The sequence below is a fragment of the Pristiophorus japonicus genome, chromosome 1 (assembly GCF_044704955.1).
Source record: "Pristiophorus japonicus isolate sPriJap1 chromosome 1, sPriJap1.hap1, whole genome shotgun sequence".
NCBI lineage: Eukaryota > Metazoa > Chordata > Chondrichthyes > Pristiophoridae > Pristiophorus > Pristiophorus japonicus.
This window is the reverse complement of record NC_091977.1, coordinates 320,521,534-320,540,299: the sequence shown is the minus strand read 5'-3', so window position 1 is coordinate 320,540,299 and position 18,766 is coordinate 320,521,534. Positions and strand designations below refer to the sequence as shown.

Here is an 18,766-nt window from a genome sequence, read left to right as displayed (position 1 = left end):
TGTTTTATTAATCCTTTGGGGGTGTGGTGGAAATCGAGAGAGGATAGAACTAGGGGTTGTGTTGCCCTATCCCCTTTAATGGTGGTGGAGGATGGGGGTGTCCCACAAAGGTTGCAACTAATTCATTGCAGAAATAAACCATGGAACTTGCTACACAAACAAGAAATTGATCACTGTAGTCACTTAGAAAATCTGCCTTGTGAGGTTAGTCCTCAAGAGTTTCCAAGTGATACGGCGTAAGGAATTTTGTTCTATGTGATTACTGAGTATTACTCTAACATGACCTTGCTTTGCTGTTAGTTAGAATGTTGGAGTAAATAGAGATGTACAGGACTTTTGTCAGCGGTATACAGAAACGCTTTTTGTGTCAGTGTAATTTTACTGTGTCAGTTGAGCCCATGATTCCTTGTTTTGAATTCACTGATGTGTTTGCAAAATGGTTCCTTATTCCCGGGCACCACTTCCCCTTGGTGCAGGAGTTCAAAAATGAATTTTGGAAGAAAGAGTAACAATATTTAGTCCCTGAGCCAGTACAGAAACAGTCTTGCTGACGCCAATAATATGGGTGTGTGTTATAGAAACAAACAACACAGAAGGAGGCCATTCAGCCCATTATGCCTGTGCCGGCTCTTTGAAAGAGCTGTCCAATTAGTCCCACTCCTCAAAGCTGTGCGAATGTTTCCTTTTGGGCAGGGAAGTGGAGCTGAGCCCAAGATCAGATCAGCCATGATCTTATTAAATGGCGGAGCAGGATCAAGGGGCCAAAGGGCCTACTCCTGCTCCTAGTTCTTATGTTCTTTCCAAATATTTATCCATTGGCAGTGGTATATTTTCACCTCCCTCCCCCCATATTAATTCATTTTCAGGCATATTTACTTTAACAGGTTTCATAAATGCTGTGCATTGATCAGCCTTATGGTGGCATGTGAGCAGTCCTCTTCCACACACCATTGTTCAATCATTAAAAAGTAGTTCCAAAGCTAACGCACACAAATATAAACCCAAGATCATAAACAGCTGACAAATCACTTGTAATGTCCCATTGCTTAAACGCCATATTTCGAGTAACCCGTATCTCTCGTGTGTTTTTGTCATAATGGGGGGAAAATTGCAGGTGAACGCCTCCGACTGAAAATTTTTTAACGAAAATACCTGGTTGTCCCGGAGGAACGTAGGATTGCACTCCGAGGCCCAGTTTTGCAATCCAGTGTGTCTCCCAGGATCATATGCGTATCCTGGGATCACATGGGCCTGGACCAGCAATCACAAAGTAGTATTCTCATTCATAGTAATGGGAGCTCCGAGCTCCCATTTTTTTTAATTAACAGAAATTGTATTAAATTAAATGTTTTAGAGAGAAAATTATTTTTTTCAAAATTAAAAAAAAATATTTTAATAGTGTTAAAAATAAACTTACCTTAATAGAAGGGTTTTTAATCTAAAAATAAGTCGTAACATATAACTTTATTATGTTTTAAAACTCTTATGCTGGTAAAAGCAGGTGTAAGAGTTTGAAGGACATTCGCTAGGCAAGAGTTGGGCAAATAGCCCAAATCTCTGCCTGTGAATGTCCTTTTCCTGGGAATGCAAGCGATCTGTCAAAAGACATTTTGACAGATCATAAAAGCTGGTTCTCTGCACATCACGCGCCGAGAACCGGCATTTGCGAGGTCTCTTCGGGTGCGTGCGCACATCGTACCCGGAGAGGCCGCAATTTTCGGGCCAATGTGTTAAGCCCCCTCACTGGCTCAGCTGAATGACACTTCACAAAGAATAAATCTTGATCATATTATTTAGTATAATTCTAGTTTATCACGGACCAAAAACTCCTTTTTGAATTGCAGTTACACTACCAAGTTACATTAGTTGTAATGCCACTTGAACTTTTGCATAGCTCAACATTAATTCATTTAGGTTGAAATGAAAGAATCTTCAGTGGGTGAATTTTTGCAATCTGATTGAGGTCATTACATTTTATAGGAGCCATTTTTCAAAGCGGTACTGACAGCACTCCAAGTTATTAAATTGCAGAATCAAGAGATGGACCTGCAATCACATTTATGAACTGAGATGGAAAAGCTAGAGTCATGTGCAGTGCAAAGGTTAAGATCCCGATGCAGTTAAGCTTCATCGCCCCCTTAGTGACGGCAGTATTTACACGAGCATCTTGGTTTAATGGTCAGGGAAGTGACTTAACCCACCTCTGAATTCAGAATAGATTAAGCAGCAGGTTGGGTGCCGTAATTATCTACAATGAAAGGGATTCACCAGATATTTCCACACCCTAGGGACTTTATATTAAATCGTGGCGTGCTGAATGGAGATGTACAGACTCTTAAAAGACCCATAGTGAACATGTGATTATAGGCTATGAGATTTTTAACTGTAAGCTATTACTTTGAATAGTTATTCACAATATTTGAATGACAAGATTTAAGGTCACATAATACATTGTGAAAGATTAACTTTCAGAGTGCAGATCAAGAACAAAAAAATTCCTTTTGACATTTTCAACCACCACACAGCCACATTATTTTCCTAGTTCAAGGGGGTACACTGATGGTTCCAATGAGCAACTCCTTCGATATGGTCTTTAACACTCCTCTCCCATCTTTCCACTACAGGATTATCTGAGTGACACTTTCAAACTCGCCTCCCCCCCAGAAAATTGCAAAGATGAATGTCAGTTAAGATGAGAAAATGCAATTTTTCCACCTTTCTCTGCCAATACCTCGCTCTGCCAAAGGTGTTAACTCCTTGCTGGAATTCGGTTCCATGTGAATAGAACGCTCTCCAGCCCAAGTGCCCAAAGAACATAAGAAATAGGAGCAGGAGTAGGCCTTGATACTGGCCATTGATTCAATATTCAATTACAAGTTCACTGCCGGCAAACCTGATCCTATTTTCACCTCGCATCCGAACTCTTCCAGCTATATCAGCTGTGGCTCAGTGAATAGCACTCTTGCCTCTGAATCAGAAGGTTGTGGGTTCAAGTCCCACTCCAGGGACTTGAGCAGAAAATCTAGACTGACACAACCAGTGCAATACAGAGGGAGTGCTGCACTGTTGGAGGTGCCTTCTTTTAGATGAGATGTTGACCGAGGCTCCATCTGCCCTCTTCGGTGGATGTAAAAGATCCCATGGCATTATTTCAGAGAAAAGCAGGGGAATGCCCCCCCGGTGTCTGGTCTATATTTATCCCTCAGCCAATATCACGGAAACAGATTATCTGATTATTATCACATTGCTGTTTTTGGGACCTTGCTGTGTACAAATCGGCTGCTGCGTTTCCTGCATTGCAACAGCAGCAGAGGTCGCTGGATAACGATGAGGATCAGCTTGGGTGACCTTCCCCTCCTCACCTAGGGGCACTTAGCTTGAAAAAGAATAGCCAAATCAGCTCTGGGATTTCCATGGTATGACTCAGTTACTCACTCACTTAACCAACTGATGCACTGGGGATGTCTTGCGACCCTTTTCTATCATGGAAAAGGGGATAAAATTTCCGCAGGAATTCTCCTGATCACCTGCTATAGCTTTGGCTGAAGATTGATAGAAACCCTGCCCTGCCCTGCCCCCCGAGGAATAAAGCTGTTTATACTGAAGTTAAGTTGAATGATCAGATTCTCTTCTGAAGAAGCTCTAATGTAATCTGCCATTTTTCATTTCAATAATGATTATTGGCTCCCGGTCCAGCAATGCCTCGATTTTAAAATTCTCATTCCTGTTTACAAATCCCTCCATGGTCTCACCCCTCCCTATTTTGTAACCTCCTCCAGCCCTATAACCCTCCGAGACCTCTGCGCTCCTCCAATTCTGGCCTCTTGCGCATCCCCGATTTTAATTGCTCCACCATTGGCACTGTGCCTTCAGCTGCCTGGTCCCTAAGCTCTGGAATTCCCCCTTTAAATCTCTCCGAGCCTCCTTTAAGACATCCTTAAAACCTACCTCTTTGACTAATCTTTTGGTCACCTTCCTTAATATCTCCTTATGTGGCTCGGTATCAAATTTTGTTTGATAACACTCCTGTGGGGCATTTTACTAAGTTCAAGGCACTATATAAATGCAAGTTGTTGATGGTTACATTTTTGTTTCATAGACAGTTCTGCTCCTCCAATGGCTTTTTGTACATGAATACGGCAACTGGTGTGGAACTAAGCTACACGTAACAGGAAAGTCCCTGTTTGAACTATGGGCTGATGATTTCAGGATGACGTAAATCATCGGGCAAGGCTACGCTAGCGTCCCGGGTGGAACTTTCGGGCATTACGCCTGATTTTGCGTCTGCCCCAGGACCCGACCCAAAAAACCAGAAGGGTGCAGCAGGTGCAATTGGCGCCATATTTAAAGGGAGGCTGGAGGAACTTATATCGCAGTTGTCAGTGACTGCCACGGTCGCGCGCTGAACGCTGCGTGAGTGCGCACTTTAAAGCGGCACTTTTATGTGACTTAACCCTTTGTTTTCAAGGTCAGTAAGAGTTCAATGGGGGTAATGCTAGTTCGGCAGCAAATCATGCTGGTTGCTATTGGCAGGCAGCTTCAAGCTGAAAGAAGGCCTATTGTCCATGGTTTGCAACAGAATCGAAGAAGTCGCAGACATTTGGGGAAGAGGCCTTACCCGCCACGGGTTTACAGCGAACATCGCTCATACCTCCACATTTCTGATGCGCAGTGTGTTGGAAGGCTGAGGTTCAGAAAAGAAGTGCTGACAGAGATATGCCAGCTTCTTCAGGCAGACCTACAGCCTACCAGCGTCAGCCCGTCGAGGTGAAGCTTACTATGGCGCTGGCCTTCTATGCCTCCGGCTCCTTCCAGGCAGCAACAGGGGATAAATGCTGCATTTCGCAGCACGCTAAACATTGCTGCATTCGTCAGGAGACAAGCACACTGTACACAAGCAGGATGGGCTTCATCAAGTTCCCAATGAACAGGGAGAGCCAGAATGAGAGGGTTTATAGGGTTTGCACGATTTGCAGGCTTCCCCAAGGTTCAGGGTGCCATTGACTGTACGCACATCACCCTGCGAGCACCAACACAGAATGCAGAGGTCTTCCGAAACAGAAAGGGATACCACTCCCTAAACATTCAGATGCTCTGCAACAACGCTCAGTGCACCCTCACAGTCAATGCCCGCTATCCAGGAAACACACATGATGCTTTCATCTTGCATGAGAGCAGTGTCTCACGCATGTTTCAGCGACAAAGACAAGGTCAGAGCTGGCTGATCGGAGACAAAGGATACGGCCTGGCCACCTGGCTCATGACCCCCGCCTTCAGAACCCTGCCACAGAAGCCGAGCAGGGCTATAATGACAGCCATTCAGCCACCGCAACATCATTGAACAGACAGTTGGTGTGCTGAAACAGCGCTTCCGATGCCTAGACCATTCTGGTGGTAACCGTCAATACTCCCCTCAGCTGATCTCCGAGTTCATTGTCGTGTGCTACATGCTACGCAACTTAGCCATCATGAGGGGACAGCCATTGCCAATGGGGGTTGCAGGACCACCTCAGGAGGAGGAAGATGAGGAACAGGAGCCTGGTGAAGAACCCATACCACAACCACCACAACATTAGGGGAGGCAGCATGAAGCTGTGTCCGCTGCAAGAGCCTTATGTTGGCAGTTCATCATTGACCAGTTTGCATGAATGGGGAACGGGAGGTTTGAGCATTGCCTCGTCACTCTATGCCACCATTCTAGCTAATCTACAACTGATTGTGCAAATGAGACACAAGACAGCAATGTCAAACATCAAAGAACAATTTAACACTCTTAATATCTGCCCCCCCCGCCCCCACAAACACACAAAAAACCCTACATAATAGAATGGTTGAACACTTATGGACACATCACTGATACCTGCAATGAACAACATATAAAGAAAAAAATAACTGCATTCTGCAGTAAACAAAATTGAAAGGAAAAAAGACTGCTTCCTGCAGTGCACAAAGGTTAAAGGAAAAAAGACTGCTTCCTGTAGTGCACAAAATAAGAACATAAGAAATAGGAGCAGGAGTAGGCCATATGGCCTGTCGAGCCTGCTCCGCCATTTAATATGATCATGGTTGATCCGATCATGGACTCGGGTCCACTTCCCTGCCCGCTCCCATAACCCCTTAATCCCTTATCGGTTAAGAAGCTGTCTATCTCTGTCTTAAATTTATTCAATGTCCTGGCTTCCACAGCTCTCTGAGGCAGCGAATTCCACAGATTTACAACGCTCTGAGAGAAGAAATTCCTCCTCATCTCAGTTTTAAATGGGCAGCCCCTTATTCTAAGATTATGCCCCCTGGTTCTAGTCTCCCCTATCAGTAGAAACATCCTCTCTGCATCCACCTTGTCAAGCCCCTTCAGAATCTTATACGTTTCGATAAGATCACCTCTCATTCTTCTGAATTCCAATGAGTAGAGGCCCAATCTCCTCAACTTTTCCTCATAAGTCAACCCCCTCATCTCCGGAATCAACCTAGTGAACCTTCTCTGATCTGCCTCCAAAGCAAGTATATCCTTTCGTAAATATTGAAACCAAAACTGCATGCAGTATTCTAGGTGTGACCTCACCAATAACCTGTATAACTGTAGCAAGACTTCCCTGCTTTTATACTCCAGCCCCTTTGCAATAAAGGCCAAGATTCCATTGGCCTTCCTGATCACTTGCTGTACCTGCATACTAACCTTTTGTGTTTCATGCACAAGTATCCCCTGGTCCCGCTGTACTGCAGCACTTTGCAATTTTTCTCCATTTAAATGATAACTTGCTCTTTGATTTTTTTCTGCCAAAGTGCATGATTTCACACTTTCCAACATTATACTCCATCTGCCAAATTTTTGCCCACTCACTTAGCCTGTCTATGTCCTTTTGCAAATTTTTTGTGTCCTCCTCACATATTGCTTTTCCTTCCATCTTTGTATCATCAGTAAACTTGGCTACGTTACACTCGGTCCCTTCTTCGAAGTCGTTAATATAGATTGTAAATAGTTGGGGTCCCAGCACTGATCCCTGCGGTACCCCACTAGTTACTGATTGCCAACCCGAGAATGAACCATTTATCCCAACTCTCTGTTTTTTGTTCGTTAGCCAGTCCTCTATCCAAGCTAATATACTATCCCAACCCCGTAAACTTTTATCTTGTGCAATAACCTTTTATGTGGCACCTTGTCAAATGCCTTCTGGAAGTCCAAATATACCACATCCACTGGTTCCTCTTTATCCACCCTGTTCGTTACATCCTCACAAAACTCCAGCGAATTTGTCAAACATGACTTCCCCTTCATAAATCCATGCTGACTCTGCCTGACCGAATTATTGCTTCTTTAATAATGGACCCAACATTTTTCCAACCACAGATGTTAGCCTAACTGGTCTATAGTTTCCTGTTTCTTGTTTGCCTCCTTTTTTAAATAGGGGCATTACATTTGCAATCTGGGATCACCCCAGCATCCAGGGAATTTTGGTAAATTACAACCAATGCATCCACTATCCCTGCCGCTACTTCTCTTAAGATCCTAGGATGCAAGCCATCATGTCCAGGGGATTTATCCGCCTTTAGTCCCATTATCTTACTGAGTGCCACCTCCGTAGTGATTGTGATTGTGTTAAGTTCCTCACCTCCTATAGCCCCTTGACTATCCATTGTTGGGATATTGTTAGTGTCCTCTACCGTAAAGACTGATACAAAATATTTGTTCAGAGTTTCTGCCATCTCCATGTTCCCCATTACTAATTCCACGGTCTCGTTCTCTAAGGGACCAACATTTACTTTAGCCACTTTTTATATACCTATAGAAACTCTTGCTATCTGTTTTTATATATTGTGCTAGTTTACTTTCATAGTCTATCTTCCCTTTCTTTTTAGTCATTCTTTGCTGGCTTTTAAAAGCTTCCCAATCTTCTGTCCTCCCACTAGTTTTGGCCACTTTGTATGCCCTTGTTTTTAATTGGATACCGTCTTTTATTTCTTTAGTTAGCCACAGATGGCTATCTTTTCTTTTACACCCCTTTCTCCTCACTGGAATATATTTTTCTTGAGAGTTGTGAAATATCACCTTAAAAGTACACCACTGTTCATCAACCGTCCTACACTTTAATCTATTTTCCCAGTCCACTTTAGCCAACTCTGTCCTCATACCTTCATAGCCTCCTTTATTTAAGCTTAGTATGCTGGTTTGGGATCCAACTTTCTCACCTTCCATCTGAATTTCAAATTCACCCATGCTATGGTCACTCATTCCAAGGGGATCCTTTACTAGGAAATTGTTTATTAATCCTGTCTCATTACAGAGGACCAGATCTAAGATAGCCTGTCCCCGGGTTGGTTCCGTTACATACTGCTCAAGGAACCCATCCCTTATGCACTCTATGAACTCTTCCTCAAGGCTACCCTGACTTGGTTAATCAATATGGAGGTTAAAATCACCCATGATATTTGCTGTTCCCTTTTTACAAGCCCCCACTATTTCCTGGTTTATACTCCGACCAACAGAGTTGCTACTGTTGGGGGGCCTATAAACTACGCCCACCAGTGAATTTTCCCCTTATTATTCCTTATCTCCACCCAAACTATTTCAACATCTGATCATTTGAGCCAATATTGTTTCTCACTATTGCAGTGATTCCATCCTTTATCAATAGAGCTACCCCACCCCCTTTTCCTTTCTGTCTATCCTTCCGGATTGTCAAATACCCCATAATATTTAATTCCCAGTCCTGGTCACCTTGCAACCAGGTCTCTGTGATGGCTATCAGATCATACCCATTTGTGCCATCAACTCATCTATTTTATTACGAATGCTATGTGCATTTAGACAAAGTGCCTTTAAATTTGTTTTTTTTCCCATTTTTTTCCTGCTTGTTTCCTCTCTCCTTCAAACTCACGTTCTTTATTTTTGCTTTCTAATTCCAGCTTTACTCCCCTCCCTACTGAATCTATGTTCAGGTTGCCATCCCCCTGCCAAGCTAGTTTAAACCCTCCCCAACAGCACTAGCAAACCCCCCCCACCCCCCGCGAGGATACCCCCCCCGCGAGGATATTGGTCCCGGCGCTGTTGAGGTGCAACCCGTCCGGCTTGTACAGGTCCCACCTCTCCCAGAAGCGGTCCCAATGCCCCAGGAGACTAAAGTCCTCCCGCCTGCACCATCTATCCAGTCACGTATTCATCTGCTCTATCCTCCTAGTTCTGTACTCACTAGCTCGTGGCACCGGGAGTAATCCGGAGATTACTAACTTTGAGGTCCTACTTTTTAATCTCTCTCCTAGCTCCCTTAACTCTGCCTGCAGGACCTTATCCCTCTTTCTACCTATGTCATTGGTCCCAATATGGACCACGACCACTGGCTATTCACCCTCTCCCCCCAGAATGCCCTGCAGCTGCTCAGTGACATCCTTGACCCTGGCAGGCAACATACCATCCTGGAGTCACGTCTGCGACTGCAGAAACATCTGTCTGCTCCCCTGACTATTGAATACCCTACCACTATAGTTCTTCCATTCTTCTTCCTCCCCCAACCCACCCTCCCATGCAGCAGAGCCACCATCGCCCTCACCGGTACTCAGAACAGAGTACCTGTTGGAGAGCGAGATGGACTCAGGGGACTCCTACACTACCTGCCTAGTCCTCCTCTTTTGTCCGACAGTCACCCAATCCAGTTGATGCAGCTGGAGATACCTGCACACGTCGTTCCGGCTGCACGAAGCATCCAGGATTTCTCGCATGCCACAGGATGTGCAATCCATGGGACTGAGCTGCCCTGCCATCCCTCTAGTTACACTCGGAACTATCACGTAGAACTATAAACATGTCTGCCTGTCTGTGAGCAGACCGACTTTGCCGACTTACCCTCCGGAGAGATGGCCTGCGGGATTCCACCCCGGTACTTTGTTGCTGTATGCCACTGGGGCCAGGAAACTCCCGATTCCTCAAAGCCCGCAAAGTCCGCATCATCATAACATAAGAATTAGGAACAGGAGTAGGCCATCTAGCCCCTCGAGCCTGCTCCGCCATTCAAAAAGATCATGGCTGATCTGGCCGTGGACTCAGCTCCACTTACCCGCCCGCTCCCCGTAACCCTTAATTCCCTTATCTATCTGTGATTTGAATACATTCAATGAGCTAGCCTCAACTGTTTCCTTGGGCAGAGAATTCCACAGATTCACAACCCTCTGGGAGAAGAAATTCCTTTTCAACTCGGTTTTAAATTGGCTCCCCCGTATTTTGAGGCTGTGCCCCCTAGTTCTAGTCTCCCCGACCAGTGGAAACAACCTCTCTGCCTCGATCTTGTCTATCCCTTTCATTATTTTAAATGTTTCTGTAAGATCACCCCTCATCCTTCTGAACTCCAACGAGTAAAGACCCAGTCTACTCAATCTATCATCATAAGGCAACCCCCTCGTCTCCGGAATCAGCCTAGTGAATCGTCTCTGTACCCACTCCAAGGCTAGTATATCCTTTCTTAAGTAAGGTGACCAAAACTCCATGCAGTACTCCAGGTGCGGCCTCACCAATACCCTATACAGTTGCAGCAGGACCTCCCTGCTTTTGTACTCCATCCCTCTCGCAATGAAGGCTAACATTCCATTCGCCTTCCTGATTACATGCTGCACCTGCAAACTAACTTTTTGGGATTCATGCACAAGGACCCCCAGGTCCCTCTGCACCGCAGCATGTTGTAATTTCTCCCCATTCAAATAATATTCCCTTTTACTGTTTTTTTTTCCCAAGGTGGATGACCTCACACTTTCCGACATTGTATTCCATCTGCCAAACCTTAGCCCATTCGCTTAACCTATCCAAATCTCTTTGCAGCCTCTCTGTGTCCTCTACACAACCCGCTTTCCCACTAATCTTTGTGTCATCTGCACATTTTGTTACACTACACTCTGTCCCCCTTCCGGTCATCTATGTATATTGTAAACAGTTGTGGTCCCAGCACCGATCCCTGTGGCACACCACTAACCACCGATTTCCAACCCGAAAAGGACCCATTTATCCCGACTCTCTGCTTTCTGTTAGCTAGCCAATTCTCGATCCATGCTAATACATTTCCTCTGACTCCGCGTACCTTTATCTTCTGCAGTAACCTTTTGTGTGGCACCTTATTGAATGCCTTTTGGAAATCTAAATACACCACATCCATCGGTACACTTCTATCCACCATGCTCGTTATATCCTCAAAGAATTCCAGTAAATTAGTTAAACATGATTTCCCCTTCATGAATCCAAGCGTCTGCTTGATTGCGCTATTCCTATCTAGATGTCCCGCTATTTCTTCCTTAATGATAGCTTCAAGCATTCTCCCCACTACAGATGTTAAACTAACTGGCCTATAGTTACCTGCCTTTTGTCTGCCCCCTTTTTTAAACAGAGGCGTTACATTAGCTGCTTTCCAATCCACTGGTACCTCCCCGCATCGTCCCCAGAATAACTTAAACCAGAATGTGCAACTGGTGGGCTTGGATGCTCCGCTGGAGCAGTGTCCTCCAGTGCCTTGTCATCGCCGCATGGCCTGAAGTGGAGGCCTCCCTCGATAAATGCTGCGCCTCTGGTTGGTCATCTGGAAGTAGAAAACAGCAGATGAGTGGTTAGCAGCAGGGGAGGTGGCTGGGTGGCGAGGAAGGTGGCATTACACATGTTCATTTGAAGGCTGCTGCAACTCCATAATATCTCGCAAAGCAGTGGATTCAGTAGTGCCATCCATTTACATACCCTCACTACCTGAAGGAGGCTCAGCATCGCCCCCGGCAACTTTCCGACCTGGAACTCTGATGAGGGCAGAGAACCTCTCCTCAACGTCTGTCAGAGGGATTTTTTGAGGCGGGCCTCCGCCTGCTGCCTCCTGTTGTGGAGTGCTTTGACTGCAAAGAAAAAAAAGGAAGGGTTCAAAAAGGTTCTCTCTGCTGTTGTGCCACATATGCCGACTGCAGTAGCATAGGTGATACTCTGTGAATATTGTAGAGGCCTCCGTTCAATCTGTTTCGATCTTGCAAGTGCTTTGTCAGTATGTATTCGCTGGTTAGAGGCATCCACCATGGGGGATGTAGTAATCTTTCAGAAAGCGATAGAAGCAGTTAGAATGCATTGCGAGGGACGATATTAATGAGACAAATTATGTACATAGATCATTAAAAACCAATGGTTGCCGATGTAAGCCTTCATCTTTGTTATGCTTTGGGAAAGGCACCCCACTAAGTGTTGAGAGGGACCAGATAAATGAAAGATTTTACATATTGTGTGAGATTAATGTTACAAGTAATAGAGGCATTCATAGATGCAAATGGTAACTCACCCCGACGAACCTCGAGAGGTCGTTGAACTTTTTTCGCCACTGTTCCAGTCCTGGGCACAGTGTCTGCAGCAGACACCTCCTGTGCAATGTGTCTCCATATTTTTTTGAACACAGCAGAGAGTGGTCAGGCTCCCTCAGCAAGACGGAGTGAGGCCCACCTCCTCTCCACCGCACTCATCAACGCTTCACTAGCCTCCTGGCTGAAGCACCTGGCACACTGCCTTTCCTCCTGCTCCTCCATCTCAGAAGTGGTTGAAGTGGCCCGGTTTAAATGCGCATGCTCGCAGGAAGTTGGCGCGCTTTGCATTTGCATTTGCGACCGGAAAAGAAAGCCAGAGGGGGAAAAAAAATTAAATGCGCATGATCAAAATGGCCGCCTCCTTCACCGTCGAAAGTTTCGGCTCTGGCGCACAAAGTCAGTTGTGCAACGCCTGACTTTACACCAACACTCCTCCAGATGACTTTTTGGCCGAAGATGCAAACTATTTCCAGGTGCGAACTTTTGCGCAATGCGCCCCGAAATGCTAAAAGACGAAAATCCAGCCCTATGTTTTTTTAATTGTCTTTGGCCATTATTGCAAGTAAAAGCAATGGTTCAAGCATGATATTTTCTGAGAGGTTTCGAAGTAATTGAAGAAACAATGCAAAGGTTTCAACTTTTACAATTTGGCATTGAAATAAATGATTAAACCCTTATGTTGTTTTTTGCTTTTCTTTTCACATTTAGAAAGCTGTATGTTTGCTTGGTGTGGTCCAGGAAGTAGGGTTGAAAATCAGCTGTGGACCTCACATTGATATCCAGCTGTGGACCCTGGCATGATGTGCACACCACGGGCAATGAGCCACACACACTTTACAGAAACTGTGTGTAGGTAATGATGCAAAATGGCCCACTTAATTGAGAAAAAATTCTTGCATACACATCAATGAGCTTACCCAGCACTTCTCAAAGTTCTCAACAGCTGTCATACCTAAAGTTATAGTACCTTTATTCCAACTTTAAAATTTTTGCTTCAGTAGTCAGGCACTGTTAATCTGGTAGCACTGTCTGACTTTGTCCAACTGTTTGGCAGCAGGTTTCACTTTTGGTAGTTCAATTACATCGAATGTACAACACCGAAACTGGCCATTCGGCCCATCTGGTCCATGCCGGTGTTTATGCTCCACACGAACCTGCTCCCACCCTACTCATTTAACCCTATCAGCATATCCTTCCATTCTTTTCTCCCTCATCAAGCTTCGCATATGAACATAAGAATATAAGAAATAGGAGCAGGAGTAGGCCATTTGGCCCCTCGAGCCTGCTCCGCCATTTAATAAGATCATGGCTGATCCAATCATGGACTCAGCTCCACTTCCCCGCCCGTTCCCCATAACCCTTGACTCTCATCGTTCAAAAGTCTGTCTATCTCCACCTTAAATATATTCAATTACCCAGCCTCCACAGCTCTCTGGGAAAGAGAATTCCAAAGATTCACGACCCTCTGAGAGAAGAAATTCCTCCTCATTTCCATTTTAAATGGGCGACCCCTTATTCTGAAACTATGCCACCTCGTTCTAGATTTCCCCCACGGGGGGAAACATACTCTCTGCATCTATCCTGTGAAGCCCCCTCAGAATCTTATACGTTTCAGTAAGATCACTGCTCAGTCTTCTAAACTTCAATGAATATAGGTCCAACCTGCTCAACCTTTCTTCATATGACAACGCCTTCATCTCAAGAATCAACCTCTTGAATCTTCGCTGAACTGCCTCCAATGCAAGTATCTCCTTCTTTAAATAAGGAGACCAAAACTTGTACACAGTATTCCAGTTGTGGTCTTACCAACACAATGTACAGTTGTACAGCAGGACTTCCCAACTTTTATACCCCATCCCCCTTGCAATAAAGGCCAACATTCCATTTGCCTTCCTAATTACTTGCTGTACCTGCATGCTAACTTTTTGTGTTTCATGTACAAGGACCCCCAGATCCCTCTGTACTGCAGCACTTTGTAACCTCTCCCCATTTAAATAATAATTTGCTTTGTATTTTTCCTACCAAAGTAGATAACCTCACCTTTTCCCACATTATACTCTATCTGCCAAATTTTTGCCCACTCACTTAGCCTATCTATATCCCTTTGTAGATTCTTTGTGTCCTCCTCACAAATTGCTTTCCCACCTATCTTTGTATCATCAGCAAATTTGGCTACATTACACTTGGTCTCTTCATCAAAGTCATTAATATAGATTGTAAATAGTTGAGGCCCGAGCACCGATCCCTGCGGCACCCCACTAGTTACAGTTTGCCAATATGAAAATGACCCATTTATCCCAACTCTCTCTTTTATGTTAATTAGCCAATCCTCTATCCATGCTAATATATTAGCCCTAACCCCATGAGCTCTTATCATGTGCAGTAACCTTTTATGTGGCACCTTATCAAATGCTTTCTGGAAATCCAAATACATGACATCTACTGGTTCCCCTTTATCCACCCTGCTCGTTACATCCTCAAAGAACTCCAGTAAATCTGTCAAACATGATTTTGTTTTCATAACACCATGCTCACTCTGCTTGACTGCATTATGATTTTCTAAATATCCTGCTACTGCTTCTTTAATGATGGACTCCAGCATTTTCCCAATGACAGATGTTAGGCTTGCCGGTCTATAGTTTCTTGCTTTCTGTCTCCATCCTTTTTTAAATAGGGGCATTACATTTGCGGTTTTCCAATCCGCTGGGACCTCGCCAGAATCCAGGGACCTTTGGTAGCTTACAACCAGTGCATCCACTATCTCTGCAGCCACCTCTTTTATGACTCTAGGATGCAGGCCATCAGGTCCACCTTTAGTCCCATTAGTTTGTCTAGTACTTTTTCTCAAGTGACAGTGAATGTTTTAAGTTCCCCATCCCCAAAAGCCCTTTGATTATCAATTATTGGGATTCTTTCAGTGTCTTCTACAGTGAAGACCGCTACAAAATATTTTTTCAAAGCCTCCACCATTTCCCTGTTTCCCATTATTAATTCCCCAGTCTCATCCTCTACGGAACCAACATTTACTTTAGCTACTCACTTCCTTTTTGTATATAGCTGTAGAAGCTCTTACTGTCTGTTTTTATATTTCTTGCTAGTTTACTCTCATAAGCTATCTTCTCTCTATCATTTTTTTAGTCGTCCATGGCTGGTTTCTAAAAATTTCCCAATCCTCTGGCCTTCCACTCTTCTTCAGGACATTGTATGCCTTTGTTTTCAATTTGATACCATCCTTAACTTCCTTAGTTAGCCACGGAGGGTTCATCCTTCGCTTAGGGTCTCTCTTTCTAACTGGAATATATCTTTGCTGAGAGTTATGAAATATCTCCTAAAATGTTTGCCATTGCTTTTCTAAAGTCTATTCTATTTGCCTCAACTACTCCTTGTGGTAGCAGATTCCATATTCTAACCACTCTGAGTAAAGAAGTTTCTCCTGAATTCCCTATTGAATTTATCAGTGACTGTCTTATATTGATGGCCCCTAGTTTTGGTCTCCCCCACAAGTGGAACATCTTCTCTACGTCTGCCCTGTTGAACCCGTTTCATAATCTTAAAGACGTCTATCAGGTCACCCCTCAGTCTTCTTTTCTGATAGATATTATCATCTGTCTGAATATAGGTTTGGCGTTATAATGCCATAAGCATAGTCATTTTTTTCAGTATCAAGTGCAAGTATTTGAGAATGATTATGAAATATTTTAAAGTGAGGCGAAGAATTGAAAAACTGCCCAGGTAAGAGCAACCAGAATGATTGTCAAACTAAGTGCATTGAATATGGAGATGGACTTTGTACCTTGGATTTACATTCACTGGAGGGCATAGACTGAGAGGGGATCTCATTCAGGTCTTTAAAGTTATTAAGGACATTGATATCAACGATACAAGTGGATAGATTGTTTGAGGTGGAGGTCAGACTAGGAGTCAACTATTTACATTGTAAAAGCCAGGAGTGAGTTTTGACGTATGTCTCGAGATCTTTTACGTCCACCTGAGAGAGCAGATAGGGCCTCGGTTTAACATCTGATCCGAAAGACGGTACCTCACTACTGCACTGGGACTGTCAACATAGGCTATGTGCCCAGGTCTCTGAAGTGGGACTTGAAGCCACCACCTTCTGACTCAAAAGAGGGAGTACTACTCACTGAGCCACAATTGACATTGTAGTTAAAAAGTTATATGTCCTTTTTTGTGAGCTTTGTAATGATAAAGTAAAAACAGATCTTCAAATTCCATATGTTGTACATTACTGGCAGATAGAAAGTCATTTCTGGGACATCTTTTTAAGGTATTACGTCAATATCTACATCAAAAATCCATATTAGTCAAAGTGGCAATACTTACTCAGATCAGTAGTATTTTTTCTTTTCAATTTTTTCAAGCATAACTGATATTTCTATTTTTCCCTAAATTTCAGGGATCGTCTCCAAGGCATATGAATGTCGATTGAAGGGCCAAGGAGCGCAGTTTGTAGAAACAGCTGTCCCATTCAACACCCCTCAAAGCGTAGATTCTGCTGAAGTCACAGGCGACACACTTGATGACTGCATTGAGGAGCAGGAACCAACTGAGTCCATCGGGCAAGTTATTATAATTCAAGGGTATCAAGATGGATACGGAGAGGGCATCTCCATTGATGCCTCTGTGGAAGCCACTGCAGCAGCGACTCTTCAGACTCTGGCTATGGCAGGTCAAATGGCTCAGGTGGCGGAGGTGGTGCACATCACAGAAGATGGTCAGCTTATAGCCACAACTCAGAGCACTGCCCATATGGGCGGCATGGTACCCGGGCAGATTCTCACAAGACGGCTGACATCAGGTGCCACCCAGGTGGTCGTGGTTGAGAGCCCAGTTGAAGAAGGGGATGTTACAGAAACGGGCGTTGCCATGGAAACCCTCACGAATTCCAGTCACATAATTGAGCAAGTGGTGACACAAGAGGAATCGTCAGTGCACGCAGCAGCTACGCCTACAGCGCTGGATGCACTTCTCTGTGCCGTCACGGAATTGGGTGCAGTAGAGGCAAGATCGACTGAGCAGGAAATTAGTGAGTCTAACCAAATGGGGACATACTCAGTGAACTCTGCCATCGACGAGGTCACTTCGGTCCCAAGCAAGTCAATGTGCGGAGCAATGCAGATATTCAACAAAGTGCAAGCTGACCATGAAGCCACAGAGGCTGTGGGAATGGTGTCGGACATTGAGCAGCCAGCGTCTATAACCGCTGCACAAGTAGGATCCCAAGTTGCTTTCAGTGACATGGTACAGGAGGTGCTGCAGTTCACCATGTGCGATGTGAGGACAACGAGCCATATTGTGAAAGATGGCATTACTCGCGTCATAGTGACTGAGGAAGGGACCGCACACATGGTTGAGGGGGCTTCCCAGCTCATAATGCAAGAAAGCGAAGAGCAAACTATAACTACTAACGTACATCCGGTGCGCCTGATAGATTCTTCTGGTGCAATATCGCAGATAATTGTCTCGGAGGAAATAGCCCAAGCCATGGTTCAAGAGGCCACTGGTCATATGTCTGAAGAAGCAACTCATGTTATTGTGACAGAATTACCGCACAGCATGGTGAACGGTGACCACTCCAGGACAGTGACTGAAGTTTACCCACATGGTGTAATGGAACTGATTAGTGAGGAGATGCCATCGTTCGGTCATCCGGTGACAACAATTGCATTGTCAGAGTGTTACACTGAGAGCAGGTCAGAGATAGTTATGACTGAGCTGTCAACTGAAGAAGAGCAAGCAATGGAAGTTGGCGAAATCCAAGAAGCATGACTTGCCATTAGTAGGGTAGGAAGCTCTATCAAAAGACACTGTGGCTGACATTCCATCAGATGTACTATTAAAAGCATAGCATGCTCAGTACGGCACATGCATTCCATGTGTCTGCTCGTAAGTCAGTGGGAATCTGATTGGCTATGAAGCAATGATTGGGAGTATAATACCACTATCTAATTGAGTGAGAAATAACTGATCATAATGACTTTACTGGAGCCAAGGAATGTTAAAAATTCTGCTGCCCATAACAATACTCCTCCATTAGTTAATTGGATGCATCCATTTATAAGATGACTTTGAAGGCAGCATGGTGGAGTTATAAGTTGGTCTATGTATTGGTGTATACCCCTATGATTTCCAGTGCGCAGAATTGCTCATCTCAGCCGTGTCATTGAAAGTGGGGGGGGCGGGGGGGTGTGCGTGCGTATGGTTAGGGGATTATTGACACAAGCTCAAGAACAGTCTTAGCAGAAGTCTTTAGAGGGGGGTCACCTCAGTCTCAGGGAGTGGTGCAGGATGCAGGGGGACCAAAACATGGGGGAAGAAACAGTTTGGAATATATTCAAGAGATCACTTAATTGGGCGACTCAGCACATTTATATTTGTTTCCTGACTTCAGCACTAAAGACTGAAGGTCCTGCATCTGAATTGCATCAGAAGTCTGGTACAATGT

The 18,766-nt window shown here is 44.5% G+C and overlaps 1 protein-coding gene across 2 annotated transcripts in view; it reads left to right on the top strand.

The window, feature by feature from the left end:
• The window catches only part of znf407 (zinc finger protein 407), a 732,915-nt gene extending 714,440 nt beyond the window's left edge, over positions 1-18,475 (top strand). For both annotated transcript variants that reach the window (XM_070888603.1, XM_070888602.1), the window contains one exon: positions 16,718-18,475. In XM_070888603.1, the coding sequence (XP_070744704.1) occupies positions 16,718-18,090 (1,373 nt within the window). In that variant the 3' untranslated portion in view covers positions 18,091-18,475. The remainder of the gene's footprint in view (positions 1-16,717) is intronic.
• The last annotated feature ends 291 nt before the right edge of the window (positions 18,476-18,766 follow it).